At 37.8% G+C, this 15,383-nt stretch overlaps 1 protein-coding gene across 1 annotated transcript; it reads right to left on the bottom strand.

The window, feature by feature from the left end:
* Positions 1–1,619: 1,619 nt before the first annotated feature.
* SLC40A1 (solute carrier family 40 (iron-regulated transporter), member 1) lies at positions 1,620–15,306 on the bottom strand (the record flags this gene model as incomplete). The annotated part of the gene is made up of 7 exons (XM_009576327.1): positions 1,620–2,058; positions 3,198–3,863; positions 5,724–5,966; positions 9,212–9,338; positions 9,682–9,797; positions 10,664–10,823; positions 15,239–15,306. Coding segments are annotated over 7 exons (1,700 nt in total), but the record flags the coding sequence as incomplete, so codon positions are not given.
* Positions 15,307–15,383: the final 77 nt, after the last annotated feature.

Genomic DNA, 15,383 nt, shown 5'->3' with positions numbered 1-15,383 from the left:
ACTTATAAACCTAGTGAAAACATCCCTGAGAAACTTTCAGTAACATAGCAGTAATGATTAGTGTTGGTCCATTATAGGAGAAAAATTGTTACATCCATTTATTGAACACTGAGGGCTACAGGTACATTCGATTCCCATTCATTCACTTTCACTCCTCTTAACAATATTTTGTATCTGAGACAAAAGCCACTAGAGGTTTTTTACATTCTATTTAGTTTGACATACAATATAGTCGTTACAAACTTTAAGATGAATGGCCTAGATTCAGCCCTGGTGTAACGCCTTTAATGTCAATGGAGTTCACACACTTACATTCCAGGGTTAAAGTCTGGCAACACAGATGACTGTGTGAAGGACAGTACCTAAAATAAAAAACCTTAAGAGTTATAGAGGATACTTTTCACAAGTTGCTGATGTATGTTTTTGCATACTACTTATTTTTCAAACAAACATTTTACAAAGATTTAAGTCTAGAAGTCATACTGTCATGCCATAGGAAAACTCAGAACACTACCGGGTTCAACTCTACTGAGAAAGCAAAGTGCGTAGAGTAGCTTCCACAAAAGTGCACATACGGTTAATGACTATGGGAATACTGTGTTCGTACATGTGCAGGGTAAAAAAAAAAAGGAAAGAACTTCTTGAAGATCAGAGGGATATATAATTCTTCATTGCTCTGAAGCTGCTTTAGAGGGCCACACAGTCCAACATCTCACTGTTGTAGCAGTTTTTAAGAACAAACTAAGTCAAAATTCACATGTATATAGAACAGATAAATGCAAGCAATCCATTTTTTGACTTCTTTTGCCTGGAATACTAATAATTTTCCAATACATCAGGCTTTAATGGGGTTTCTGAAAACAATAGCATTCGAAAATAAACTAAAGCTGCTTGTACTCTGAGGCAAAAACTAAATTAGCCCTAGACTTTATCTTTCTGTACCAGTACTTCTGACCTTAGCACTTTCTGCTACATCAAACCTGAGCAGACCCGTCATTTGCAATTAAAAAAAAGCCATGCTTTATACTGTTACATCAATAGCTTCTGCTAAAATGAGACTATGTTTTACTTTATGAAGTGCAACAAAAATGTAATACAATATCTTGTACCTAGCACTCATCTAGTTTGTAAGGAATCATGCAAAAAACTACAAAGGTGTTTCTGTAAAGTTAAACCGAAACAGATAGAATACTAAAAAGATACTTTGGGACAACATTGGAACTTAAGAGTCCACTTCAGGAATCCAAGAAGGATGTTTATCATTTGAGACGATAAGGGAGAACTGTTCATGGTAAGGGAAAAACAGAAAAACCCCACAAAACCAAATACTGTATGTCAAGTTATCCTGAAGCAACTAAAAAAAAAACCTCATTTTGCTCAGCGAGCACAAGAATTGTTCAGAATTCATGAACAAATTGAGTATGTATAAGCACTAAACAGTATTACTGTGGGGGTCAGCAACAGAAATTCAACCTTATTTTTGTGATCAAATACTAGATGTATGACTTGTGGGGATCCTTTGAAACACCATCTGTTAAGAACCAGCTAGGTTGTCCTCTGCCAAACATGAAACATTTGTACAGGATCACTATAAGATGAATTTAACTCTCTTGGGACAGCTTCCTCAAAAGCTAAGTTATGCATTCAACTCTAGAGAAACACCTTAGGGTCACAAAAGGCAGTATATGTGTTTAACCATGGTATTTGTGTAGCAAGTTAGTAAGAAAAGTGGATCCTTTCAGACAGTAGATGTATTACCAGGTGGCAAACTGTCAGAGACTGCTTTGGGATCAGGAGTGCAACAAACAAAAAGTTGTTTTCCCAAGGTTTTTTGGGCAAATCTGAAGTACATTATGTGGCCCATTGCAACAAAAGACACAGAAATAAGCACCAATAAGCCAAAAGCTTCAGGGTTTGGGGCCAAGATGACCATGATGAAGTGCAGCAAATCAAGAAGATAATTCATGGAGTTTTGGACACCATTTATGATGCCTCTTTCAGATTCTACGACGTTTTCTTGGAGCAACTGTGTGACAGTCAAATCAAAGGACCAAAGGCCTATGGAGAGAAAAAACAGTTATCCATACAACTGGGCTTCTCATGGTAAGCTTTCGTTACTGGCACAATTCAATTCATACTTGCAAACACTCACTTCTGCCAAAAATGCGCAGGACAAGCTAGTCTCTTGTCAGACGAGAATAGATTTCACACTGACAGTCAAGAGCAATTTACTTTCCCTTTACTAGTATTTCCTGAAATACATACAGCTTGACACATTAACTTTCCTGTCACATCTTGCTTCAACATGTCTATTAAGTTAACGTTTTGCTCATCTGTTCCTTATTTAAATAGCTATTTTACAGCTATTTACAGTGTATTTGTGCTAGCTACAATTGCTAAGTTTTGCATAAGATGTGTGCAAAAAAACCAAACACGTTTTAAACTATGCAGAATACATAATAATTTACAAGTCTCAGTTGACACTAACTTCTATACTGTTTCAGTCCATTAATGATTCAGTTTTAAAAGTTTATCTTGCAAACAAACTTAATACACGTGAATCAAGTATTTTCTTCATCCAAAATTCAGCAAAAGCCGCAGAAATTAAGCGTACAAAAATTCTACAGATGAGGATTACTGTTCATTACATTTATGTATTTGACTGCCTCTTCTGTTGACAGATGCTAATACTATGTTAACCAGCAATTCCTCAAAAAATTAAGCTGTCATCCAAATGAAATTTTCTGTTCTAAACTCCTTTGCTGGTCACAAGTTTAAAGGTTACACAATTTATTTAATAACTGGATTAATTTAGTAAACTGCTAAGTTTGAAGGTTTTCATAGAGGATGAGTTTAGTTGTTTCCTATTAACAAATGATTTTATTTGGTTGTGAAGGAAGATCATTCAGAGATGAGCATTCCAAAAAAGAAGTTACACTCATCTCCAAATGTGGTAACTTTTCTCCTATTAGTGATATATGATATGCAAGTAGTACTGCAGTCTCTGCACTAGTGATACTATTGCAAGATCATTTCATTTTTGTGAAGTGTAATGAATTAGCCTTAGAAATGTGATGTAACACTTCAACTGTAGCCTACAGTTCTAAACTCAAATTTGTATTTAGTTGACAGGCACTCTAACTTCTAGAATTAAAAGCAGCCAATAGATCAGATTTTAATAGAGACATAATACTTACCAACTCTAGCAGCAATGACTCCTGCAAACAGGAGACTAACAGAGATTAAAGGCACAGGCTCAGGACTCATCTCTGGGTCACTGTTAGCAGGAGTAGTAGACCCGTTTAACAAGTTGGGCATTCCAGTTGCAAAAACCATTTCAGGCTTATCTTCTGGAGATGTTATAGTAGGTAATGGTTCACTTTCAAACAGCCTGGCACTGATGTCAGCAAATGGGGAAACAGTCAAATCCAGAGGACTTCCAGGCATGAATACAGAGATGGCACACAAGACCAGACAAGCAAATTGAGCAACTCCAGAAATAAGGCCCGTGCGAACCAGGCCACATTTGCGACGAAGCCAAGTGAAAGCTACTGTTCCCATGATTCCAGTGACTGCGGAGGCACCCATCAGGAGGCTTAGCACAGAGCCACTCAAACCCTGGGTGTATGCATAGCCTGTAGTAATACAATCAAAGCCCAGAACAGTCATATACAGAAATGCAAGACCCATGCCTGCAAGAAACACTGGCTGGTTGTAGTATGCAACCCATCCATCACGAAACGTGATGAAAGGCTCAGCAATCCGGGCAGCGCAGCTGACTTCCTTCTCCTGTTGGGGCTCAAAGCCAGTTACATCTTTCTCAACAATTAACTGCACTCCTTCAGCGGGTTTCACGTCACTCTCTGTGAACAGAAATGTAACTGTTAGATACACTCCTGCCTGGAAAGTGCAGAGCGTAAACTGCAAAACAACTGTTTGCAGTTAGTAAGTTCACTGCTGCAGAAGTGCATCAGTTAAATTCTGCAATCAACCTTCCCCTGATTACTGAAGTGTTTTAAAGGGTCCCTAAATCCCACCTGTATAGTAAGATCAAGTAAAATTTATCCCTATCAATTTAATTAAACTGTAGTAGCAGAAAGCATATCCTGCTTCTTTTCAATAGACTTGTGACTGAATGCTCCACTTCCATAAAGAAATCATTTGCTTAAGGAATGCCAATGTTAGTTGGCATTTTAACATAGCTTTGTCTGTTTAAATGCACTAACCACATAAAGTAAGGAATACTTAAAACATCTGTCAAAATCTCATGTCATGGTAGAAGAACCAAAGCAGAGATGCTTGCTGAAGCCTACCAAAGCCAAACGCTTTCAAAACTTGACTTAAAAAAAAATCTCAGACCATGCATTTCTACAATTCCATTTTCACTCTAATATAGGAGAAAGGCAATTCTACTAGTCACAAACAAAAACCAAAAAAACCCACAGCAGTATTTAGATTAGTAATGTGGATAGAAACTATATAAGTGTTTGGATGCCTGAGCAGTGTTTTTACATTGTCAAGTTCAAAACAAACTCCACATAGAGCAAGTGAGACACATTTCTCAACTATTTCTGCAACTTCTAAAAATGCAAGTCTTCTGCTGAAACCAGAATACTGCAATAACAAAGATTAAGAGGCATCTCCTACATATTGACATTTGCTAAATGCTTCATCCTTCAGGAGCATTCAAGAGCCAATTCCAAAGCTATAAAACCTTCTCTGCTCTTTATCTTGCTCCCCTATCCTAGGCTGCCACCAGCCTAGTCCAATAGCTTACTGGACCAGCTATTACCACAATGGATCTGCTGGCTGGGAAGAAGATAGGTCTCTACAGCACTTTTAATAGAGGCCTCCTATCTCACTATATATTGAGCAAAGAACAGATTGCTAGCTAGTTTTTAAAGAAAAAACAGGAATTCTTTATGAACTTTCTTTAAAAAACCCCCACAACATGTTGTAGCTGGCAGCCCATAGCTTGAGCTTTCAGGAGTATTCACATACTGCTAACTTAAAAATGGGAAAATGCTTAAGTTTTGTATTCCAGTATTTGACATTTCAAGTACTTCATAACAAAAAGTCTGCTTCTGAAACAATTTTAATTTCTGATATTAAGACTATCTAAAGTAATGTTAATATCAATTTCAAGGTTGCTTATAGTCATAGCCATCTACACTGCAAATCCCAGTTGTTCAGCTTGGCCAAGGAAGCAGAGTAGAAGGTCAAAGTAGATTTCCCCCCCTCCCCCCCCCTTCACCATTTCCTGCAGCATGTGGAACTCATTGAAGCATGCCAGCTAGAAATATTACCACCTATTCTACAACCTCCTGAAAGCCTGTCAGTACTATGCATAAGTAGAGATGAGTTAGCAAGAGAGCCCTACGCAGGCTGTTTTGCTTGAGGACACTACAGAGCAAAGGGCTTTGTCAGCTTATTAGCTATAGTATAAATGGACAGGAGCATTCCTCTTGATCAGCCCTAAATAACAGGGCAGACTTACTCTGAAGGATTAATTAAGAGAATTCATTCTTTGGCTGCATTTTATGGGATTCCTCAAATAGCTGCACAAAGTATTGTACTTAGCTTAGAGTCTCTGGTATCTATACCCAAAACCTTCAAGCTATGAGTAGAAAGCTTTATAGCCTAAAAGAAGTGTCAACACTTCAGTTTGACTGATACAGTGAATATACTGTGAATTTGAACAGTTACTTTTGTGTTTTCAATACCTTTCTTTACATTCAGCTGTTTCAGCTCCGATTCTTCAACTTTTGCAGATTTTAGAGCCAGAGTGGGGGTTTTCTGATAAACCTTCCAGAGCAGCAGATATTCCACACACATTGACATCAGGTTCCAGCCAGAAATGAATCCACAGCCAATCATCGGGGAGCCAAATGTCATTATCTGACCAACTGCCATTGGGGCCAAGATATTGGTCAACTGATCAATTCTTCTTATTGTGGCATTCATATCTGTCAGAAATGATTTGATGATATGAAGTAATTGCTGAACACTTACAGTGAAATATTCACTAACATAATTGGGGATTGTACATGTATACACATCAAGCTAAGAAGTTTTGCTCTAACTGTAAGTGGTTCCAGCAGGAGCGGGAGTTAGACTGCTAACCAGAGGCACCTCGAGAGTGTTCCAATGTTTAAGTTTACTGGGACCAACCAAAGTGTTTGCAAGCCAAATCCCAACTCCTTCCAGTTGTGCCTGCATGAGGACTTTCAGGTTTCACATGCTGGGTCTCCAGCAGAGGAGTACTCCTGCAGGTAAAACTGTTATTCATGAGATCAGATTACCCTTACATCCTAGTGACATTATGGACTCCTAAGCCTACCTCTAACATTCAAACTCAGCATGCACAACTCCAGACATTAAAAGGAATCTCATATGGTGGAATTCTTTCCTGTGAAGATAATTTTAGCAACTACTATCTCCCAATACTGGACCCTGTATTTCTTAATCTCCTCCATTTATTTCTAATAACTGGTGACCACAGTACCCACCGTGATAGCAACAGACCTTTGAAATGGCTTTAAATTTCCTTATTGAGTCACATTGCCTACAACTGCCATCAACCATTCTCAGAACTTACTGAGCAAAGTCCTCACTCCTTTCTGTTCCACACTTTGATGTTTATGGTCAAAACGAGCAGCCCATTCTTAGCATGAATGCATCTTCCATTTACTGGTAGAGGATGTCTCACCCTCCCCAATCTTATCAGCTTCACTGTCATTACACCCTCTGGGCTCCTCTAAGTTTCCAAATAATGGTGCCATTGTTCCACGCCTAAAAGCTGCTAGACGCTCAATAGTTTTGCACATCAGGGCTTCAGGCTGCTTAGAAGTACATCTCAAACCCATTTTAGAGTCCTATTATGAAATTAGAGCTTTTGAAGGGCAAGTGAAACTGTATACCAGTGTGAAGCTGCTTTTCTGAACCTGTAGAGAATTACTCCTTGCCATTCAAAGAAATGTTTAGGTTATTCTATTTAGAATTCAAAGTCAATTCAATGTTAACTATTTGACTGATGACGAGCAAGTTAGATACTTGCATGATATTTGGTTTAGAAATTCCAAGAACTAAGCTTTGTTTTTTGAGTTATTTGAGGAAGGCTAATATTTCCACTCAGGAAAGGTACAAAGTAAGAGTGAATGGAAAAATTAATCAAGGACAATGAAGAAGGGGAAGCCAAGGCAATTTTTTATTTCCCTATTCTATTAACTTACTTAACTAAGTCTCTTCTTTGAGTAAAGGTAACAGCGCAGAGATTGACAACAGTATTTGCTGCAAAGTCAATGCTGGCATTTAATTTTTTAGTTAAGGAATTTCAGTAGTCTCAAAATTACATTATGATTCAACACAACAACCCTATTCAGCCTGTAAGAGATCCTTTAGCTAGATCTGTTGAACTAAGGTGCTTAGTTCAGTGGTTTTTCTGTTTTTAAATTAAGTTGCATGAGAATTTAGAGTAACCTCTTGCCTGATTTTTCAGTACAGAATGTAAGTAGTCATATAATTCTGTCTGAGATCATGAAGCAGCACAGAGGCAGGACCGCCTCCCATGCAGCAGTTCTCTGCGGGTGTGGTCTGTACCTTATCTCCTGTGTAGTAAGTAGTACAGGCATTGGGAAGATGATTTGCTGAATAAGATCTGACACAAGAAGAAAGGTTAATGAGAACCATTAGAACTTCAAGGCTTTTACAGATAGATGATATGTTTCTACTTTTGATTCACATGCATAAAGAAAGTTAACCTGTACTGCTGCTCTACAAAAGGCATGACCTAGAAAGGCATTGCAAGGTCAAAATAAGACTATGGTGGAAAATTTCTATCCTGGGAAATGAAAGCAAGACACATTTAATGCATCTAATTAAGAACTAGCCTCTACTGGATGAGATGGGGAAGTAAGATTCCTTCACTGGAGATAAACATCAAGAATAAATCTGCAATATATGATTCAAATCCCTAAAAGGACTCTGGCATGTAAACTGAACTTTATGGGCAATTTAGGCAGCTTCATACAAAATTAGAGTCCAGAAGCTGAAATACTGTCTAGGCCTGGAAGTATCTAAACTCCACAAGTGTCAGACTTAAAACTTTAGTCCCAGTGTTACTTCAGTGAGCTATAAATGTCTTGGCAATGTTAAGCTGCTCTTGTGCCTTGTTTGCACTTCAGTATCAGTTCCTCTGTCTGGGAAGGATTAACTCCCCTTACAGGGTTGATTCAGAGCCCACACAGCCTGCGCAAGTTCACTGCAAAAAAATGCTGCTTCCCATACTGTCTGTTACAATCAGAGCAGCAGCAAAGCCAAAGATCCCTTGGTGTGAATGGCCTTGTGGCTAGGACCCCCCCAGCAAAGGAGAGTCAGGTTCAATGCATCCTTGGGGAGGATCCCAAACAATCTCTCACATCCAAGTACTGTCATGACCACCGAGCTGCAGTAAAATTTGAATGGGAACTCATTCTCATTCCTAATAATGCCATGCCACTGTGCAAAAAAGGGGAAAAAGAAGGAAAAATATTTGCTAGGCAAAAAAGAAGATTAAGTCTGTAGTCTAATACCAAAGGTATCAGATGTCAAAGGAACACAGAGCTTTCAGTTCCAACTGAAGAAAAGCATTCACAGCTCTGAATTAGACATCTAATGCTAGAGAAGTACAAGTTTTCAAATGTATCTGCATGCACAGCATTTCCTACTGGCAATTTCCTGATCCACCTACTTTTCTGTTCTGGACTTCATTCTCATGTCCCTCTTTCTTTGATCCCTATGTGAGGAGCGCTGTTACGCAACAGTTTTCTGTTTCATTCCAGGGACCTAAAAATAAAATATTGCAACACTTGGCTTTAAGTGCCTGGAAGTTAAATAGCTTTTCTGTTAAACACTGGTTATTTCATTTAAGAGTGTGGTGTATGTTTATTTGTTCAGCAAGAATAAAGTTTTCCTGACAAAGCTGCAGTAGGACTAAAAGGAAGACAAAACAAGTTTAGGGATGCCTAACTGAATTGTAATCACAACAGTAATTCCTAATCTCCGTAAGTGCAGGCCAGAGCAGGGAAGAGGAAAATAAAAGCTGCCCTTTTTACCTGCTGTTTTCTCTTAATATCTGTAACTCAAAAGATGTGCTGACCTCTGTAAAACACTAGTCTAAAATCAAGCTTGGAAAGTAAGACATTCAAGGTATTAAAAAGGCAACATATTTCACCTGCCAGTTTGCTTCTGTCTTCCCCTGCAACCACAACAATCCAGTCCCTCTGAATTGTGATCGCTGTGGCAGTGCTGGCCAAATTGGCAATATTTGCTATTGTGATAACCAGGATATAGCACATCGTCTAGAGAAATGGGGGGAAAAAGTTACAGTGTGAGAAAATTGATGAAGGGAGATCTCCACTCCTACCCTGTACAACCAGAAGACACACTTTTACATTTGAATCCATACATTTTAGTGTTATTCTTCAGACAAAACAAGACCAAATCTACTTTACAATTCCTGACAGAAAACAATCACTTCTGTTTACCCAACTAGTTAAAAGTTTCATTTGCCAGTTGTAGCTCACAGGAATGTCTAAGACTAGACGAATTTTTATTTTTTAATTTTTATTGTCTTATCTGTCTCCCATGCTCCCAGAAGTTTCTTTGTAAGTTAATTCCTCATTAGCAAGTTCAAGCACTCACAAGAAGCCATCCGTGGTATAAGGTCAAAAGCTGCGTCTTAAACAAGAAGACAATCATCAGGATAATACCACAGAGGATGACAGATGCATTCTGTACAATCAAGGATGTCTGGGCCACTGTTTTAAACGAAAACAGAAAGCAACAGTTATGAACATAAGAATGAGCTAACTATAAGCTTAAGGAGGTTATAATCAAGGAACATGCACAGATTCTTTAAGTATTATTTTTTTCCTATTCTCCCTCCAAAATCGAAGTGGTAAAACTATACTTCATACTACATTTTGAATCTTCGATCATCTTAGAGAAACAAATTAATGTCTGATGTAACTTCGTAGCTCTTAACAATTCATAGCTCTTAATTTGCAGCCCAAGTAGGTCTTTTCTCAATCAAAAAAACAAAACTGTACCTGTTTAAATGCTGACAAGGGGTAAAACCAAGACTCTGCTTGAGTTTTTAAAATTCACCTTCAGCATACCATGGAAGCGATGCTATTTTGTAAACTCTTGGAAAGTAAAAATGCATATGAAGAACTTGATGCCATGTTATTTATAAAACAGATTGGAGCATACATACTTAAAATATGTATAATGCAAATGCAATGCGTGTTTACACTTAAGTGGAAGATGTTTGTAGCCAGAAGACAACAAATAATGCGAGTGTATGTTAGCATTAGACTGTAAAGAACTTGGTCTGTAGTCCTTAAGGTTATGTGCTTTTTACCTTTTGCATTTCTGCACATCTCTATGTATTGTACAGGTTTAGCCTGAGTAGTGGACATATCGTGACATAAAACTATTTTCCTCTTGTCTTTGACACTATCTTTGTATAATCATTACCACTCTGAAACACTATCTTTCTTAAAAAGAGAACTGAGCAAGCCCTGTTCTCATATTTGACTTGAGGAGTTAACTCTAACAGCTTTATCTTTTTACATTAATTTGATCCATCCTTAAGTAAATAACCCAACTCTAGGCATCTAACCTTTGAGCCTGGAGTTCTTGTCCACCCAGTCTCCAATAATGGCTCCCAGGAGAAGAACCGATCCCGCCACAACCAGTCCGTAGACTGCAGTCAGGAGCAAGCTGTTTCCATACAGTTCAACCAGGAATACAGACACAGCAAAATGCCACATACGATCTCCCTTTAAGAGTAACAGAGAGTACATACACAACATTACTATTTGCACTTTGCAAGCACACAAGTTGACTATTTTACTAATGCCCTGACAAAAGTCTGTATTAAAATAAAGGTTTGTTACACATGAAGGGGGAGGTTGTTCCGTTTTTTGGGGGTTGTTTTTTTTTTTGATGACTACATCCTGTCACCATTGATTTTTACCCCTGTATCACTAAGATCATCTGTCCTAACCAAGTGCAACATTACAGCTTGTAATACCACATCAAAAATCCCAGATATTTTCTATTATATTACAGGACAAAGTCTGTTACCAGTCACATCCAACAAGCCTCAGAAAGCTTACACAGATTTACCAGCACAGATCAAATATTAGCAACAGATTTATTGATTACTGATCCTATTTAAATAACTTTTCAAGACAGCAGTTTGCTCTTAGATGATCAAAGCTTCAATGCTGCTTTAAAATACAAGATAGCCAGTCAAGTCAAAGCAAGTCATAATACAATTCAGGATAGACATGGGTAAATCAAGGAAGGTATTGTCCTAAATGTTAACTGAAGTTTCTGAAGTCAATGGACTTAAACTCTTTTTAATAATGTTAAGCATTGGCATATTACTAAGAGGTAGAATATCAGAGCTAGTTTAGCCTACTGTAAACCCATTGCTAGTTCAACCTATTTAGCCTATTGCTAGTTTAACCTAGTGCTCAGAATACAAAATTTTCATGTTCTGTACCACTTACTAAAGGTAAAAAAAAAAAAAAAAAAGAAGCCCAAAATGCTGAACATGTCCAAGTAAAGTAATTTTCATACTATTCAAACCATTTTTCGGTTTGCTATCAAAGAGACCTGTGGCTTGCTAATGAATACATCAATGTTTTTATGTTGTCACACGATAGGAGTCATATCTCACTTTATTTTTAAACATATTGCAAGAAATGCACTACAGAAAATGCTTTATGTAATCAGTAACAAAGCAGATGAATAGAAATCATTCATACTATTCTAGGGCACACAGTTTGTTTAATAATGTTAGTCTTTTATAAATCAAATAAAAAACTGTTTTATTCTGCTGCCTTATTCTTAAATAAGCAATTGCTATGTGATACAGCAAATAGTACAAATTTCTAAAGACCTCAAATATTCTAAAGGGCTGGGGAGGTGTAACATAAAAGCAGTTCCAAAAAGCAAAGTCTGCCAAATCTAACATATCATAGAACACAGCAATCAAGAAATACATAAAAAGCATGCTATTTAGAGGGTCAAAGTAACTGCGGTTTGATTAAAGTCTTCAGTGTAGCATAGACACACAAAAAGAATTCGCCTTTTAATATTACTGAAGTTCTCTGAAGGAGGTTTCTTCAAACATTGTAATCATATTTGTTTCCTTAACCACAGGCAGAAAAATAATTACATCCCAATCATGCAGGAACAAAATTTCACCTGTTCAAGGAAAAACTCTGGGTATTTTACAAGTTTTCTAACTAAAACCAATGAAAAAATGCAAATATAAGCATAATCAGTTTAGATGTGCCATCTCATGTATAACAAACCAATTTTCACTCTCCAGAGACACCTGAAGTCTTCTGTAAAATATGTTCCACTTTTATTCCATAGTTAGTAGAAGTATATATAAAGTATTCCAGCAATGAAAACATAGGGATATAACTGCCCAAGTCTAGCATTCACTTAAACTTAGTATGACCTGAGGTATCTCTTAACTGAATTTCACTTAAAATACATGCAGGTGGACTAACTAAGCTTTGATTAGCCTGGGTAACTGTTTATTAAGCTAGAAAAATAAGCCAAAAGAGTACTATCACAGTAAAATTTCCTAACAGAAGTTTGGGTTTTATACAGAGATGTTTCAGTAACTGACTTCTAACAAGATGAAAGAGACATTTAAAAAAAAAATTAAAGTATGTGAAAGTCAGTGGCAGCCACTACTGTCAGACTGAAAAACCTGATCTCACTTGAAACTCACAGGAAGATTCCTTTGACTCCGGTGAGATCCTGATTTTGCTATACAATTCATTTAAGGAGCCTGTGAACTCTGTTCAACCTTAACCAACACATTTACTGAGCATATTTTGATCAGGCCAATCCACACAGATAATTTTGAGGGTAACTAAAACTGTTCCAACCTGGAAGCATGACTTTCTTCCAAGAATTAAAAACCTTAAAGAGCAAGCAAAGATTAATTAGTGTCACAGAAGAACAATATCAGTGAATTAGAGAGGTTTGAAGCAGGTATGTGATTTCAAGCTAAGATCTACTGAAATTTAAACAGTAAATATTTCCTTCAGAAGTGGGCAAAGCCTTGATCATATATACTTAATCCCACTTTAAAGTGTCTCAAAGTGTGTATTTCAACTCAAATAAATAACTACAACTGTTTAGCCTCACCATCCTTTTAAAGATGGTTCTTGCCCTTCTGTCATTATAATTATCCCTATAATCATCTCAGACCGAATGTATACAATCCCATTTCAGAACTGAAGCCCACAAGCTAAGCAGTAGCCAGGCTACGACCTACTGACAGGCCTCCTGAGGTCCGAGCAGCACTGATAAGGCTGAGCAGTTGCAAGTGACCTCCTGGCAAGCATTAGGACTGGCACCAACAAGGTGAACCCCGTTTCATTCTGTACTTTCTCTACTGCCGAGTGATAGACAACAATGAATTAAAAACATAAAGGCAATAGCCTAAGGTCTGAAACTGCAGTTCAGCAGTGCAGTCCAGCCTATTAAGATCACTGAGGCCAAGCACACATTCAAATGCTTTACTGAACAAGAGCCTAAGACACAGTCTAGACTTTGTTCAAATCCGAACATTTGTGGAGATGTGACATGTTTAATCATTTACAGCTTCTCTCTGTATTTGGGAATGGCTTAGTAACACAGAAACCAAATTAGCTCTCCCAATTACAGCAAAACCACATTTCTATCAGGTTTCGTACTGTGGACATAGCCATTTCAGAACAAAGATGCTATATTACTTCGAGTTCTGAAGATTAAAGTGCTTGTTTATTGTTCCTGTTAGCCAAAACATTCAGACTACAGGAACACTGAAGCTTAGGAGATACAAAAGGTGCAGTCCTGCGCCTAGTTCTGTCAAAATAAGCTGTATTTCTGTTGTTTCAGCAGGTTTGGCTGGGTTTTTCTGAGTTAAGATTTTCAGCACAAGAGCAAACACACTCGAACAAGGAGTATACTATTAATACTGCTAAACACCTGAACAGACATCTTGCAGTCTAATGTCTGTTATGGTGTGCGACACTGTTCTCAAACTCTGGTTTGTCACCTTTACTCATGTACTCTGAGAGCAGTCCCACTGCTGAGCTTTGAAGCACTTGTCAGGGAGGAGTAAGCAGGGTTGGTCAAATTGCCAGTTAGGCACTTTGTGGACACTACTGACAAAAACTGTTGCAGGTAACGACCCTGGCCTCCGAAAAGCAGCGAATCAAACAGCAACATCACCATCCAGCTCCTTCAATACTATTAGTAATTGCTAAAATATTGCACTTGTTTAAACAAGCATTTGGTACCACTCCAAGCCTCCTTCCATTAGGAGAAACATCAGTATGACCTTTCCTTTCAGGTTAGTGAAAGCAAGGAGCTGCCAGAGTTAGGCATGCAGTGTTGTAACTGTGTATCAGCCATTTGTTCAATGCGATACAAAGCACACATTAAACCAGACCAAACCCAGGACTAATGACGAAACAGGGAATATTAGGGAGGAAACTTTCCACTTTTTGAACCAAGCCATTGGATGGAGACTTAAGACTGTATTATAAGATACATATATATATTCTTCATTTTATTATACGGAACAGAACCACATTGTCTATTCTTAGTGCATATTTTAAGATTTTTTTTTTAGTATCTTTCAAGTGAGTAAAAACTGGTGTAGTAAGTTACTTTAGTACAGAAGGAAAGCATTTCAGAAGGCAAACAAGAAGAAACATCTCCTGACACTCAACAGGTTTGCTAATGAGTGGCAGTAATGGGTCCATTGTAAACATTGAGTATTTCCCCTTAGTAAGTATAAAAGTCCTTCAAATACATGTTGCAATGGACTGTCTGTCATTCTGCTATGGACTATGCTTCATTTCTTTGACTCAGAACTTACTCTACAAGGAGTCTCACTGGTTCTGTAGTTACTTAAAGCATGAAAAGGTACAGAACCAGGCCTTAAGGAAATTGAGTACTGCACTACTCAGCACTAATGAAAACTGAATCTACTGCAACATATCATATAAGGATTATGAAGACTTTTAACAGCAAGGTGTCGTAATGAGACCTCAGTCTTTGTGGTGGTGTGCTATTTCATGAAGATTTTTTGGGAAGTACCAATAATGTTCAGGTAAGTCATAGCTAGATTAATAAAAACCTACTTCTACCAGGCCAATATTTTACTTACCCAAGTGGACAGTGCATGTCCAAGATAAAGAAGAAACTTTGCAGACGTAAAATAGGCAACCACAGATCCTAAATGAGAAATAAGAAACAAATGCTAAAGCAGATTCGGGCACATCCACCACATTTCGGTAGACACCGTGTACTAT

This window comes from Fulmarus glacialis, unplaced genomic scaffold (assembly GCF_000690835.1).
Source record: "Fulmarus glacialis isolate BGI_N327 unplaced genomic scaffold, ASM69083v1 scaffold39650, whole genome shotgun sequence".
Classification (NCBI taxonomy): Eukaryota; Metazoa; Chordata; class Aves; order Procellariiformes; family Procellariidae; genus Fulmarus; species Fulmarus glacialis.
The sequence above is the reverse complement of the archived record's forward strand: the minus strand, read 5'-3'. Positions and strand labels throughout refer to the sequence as shown.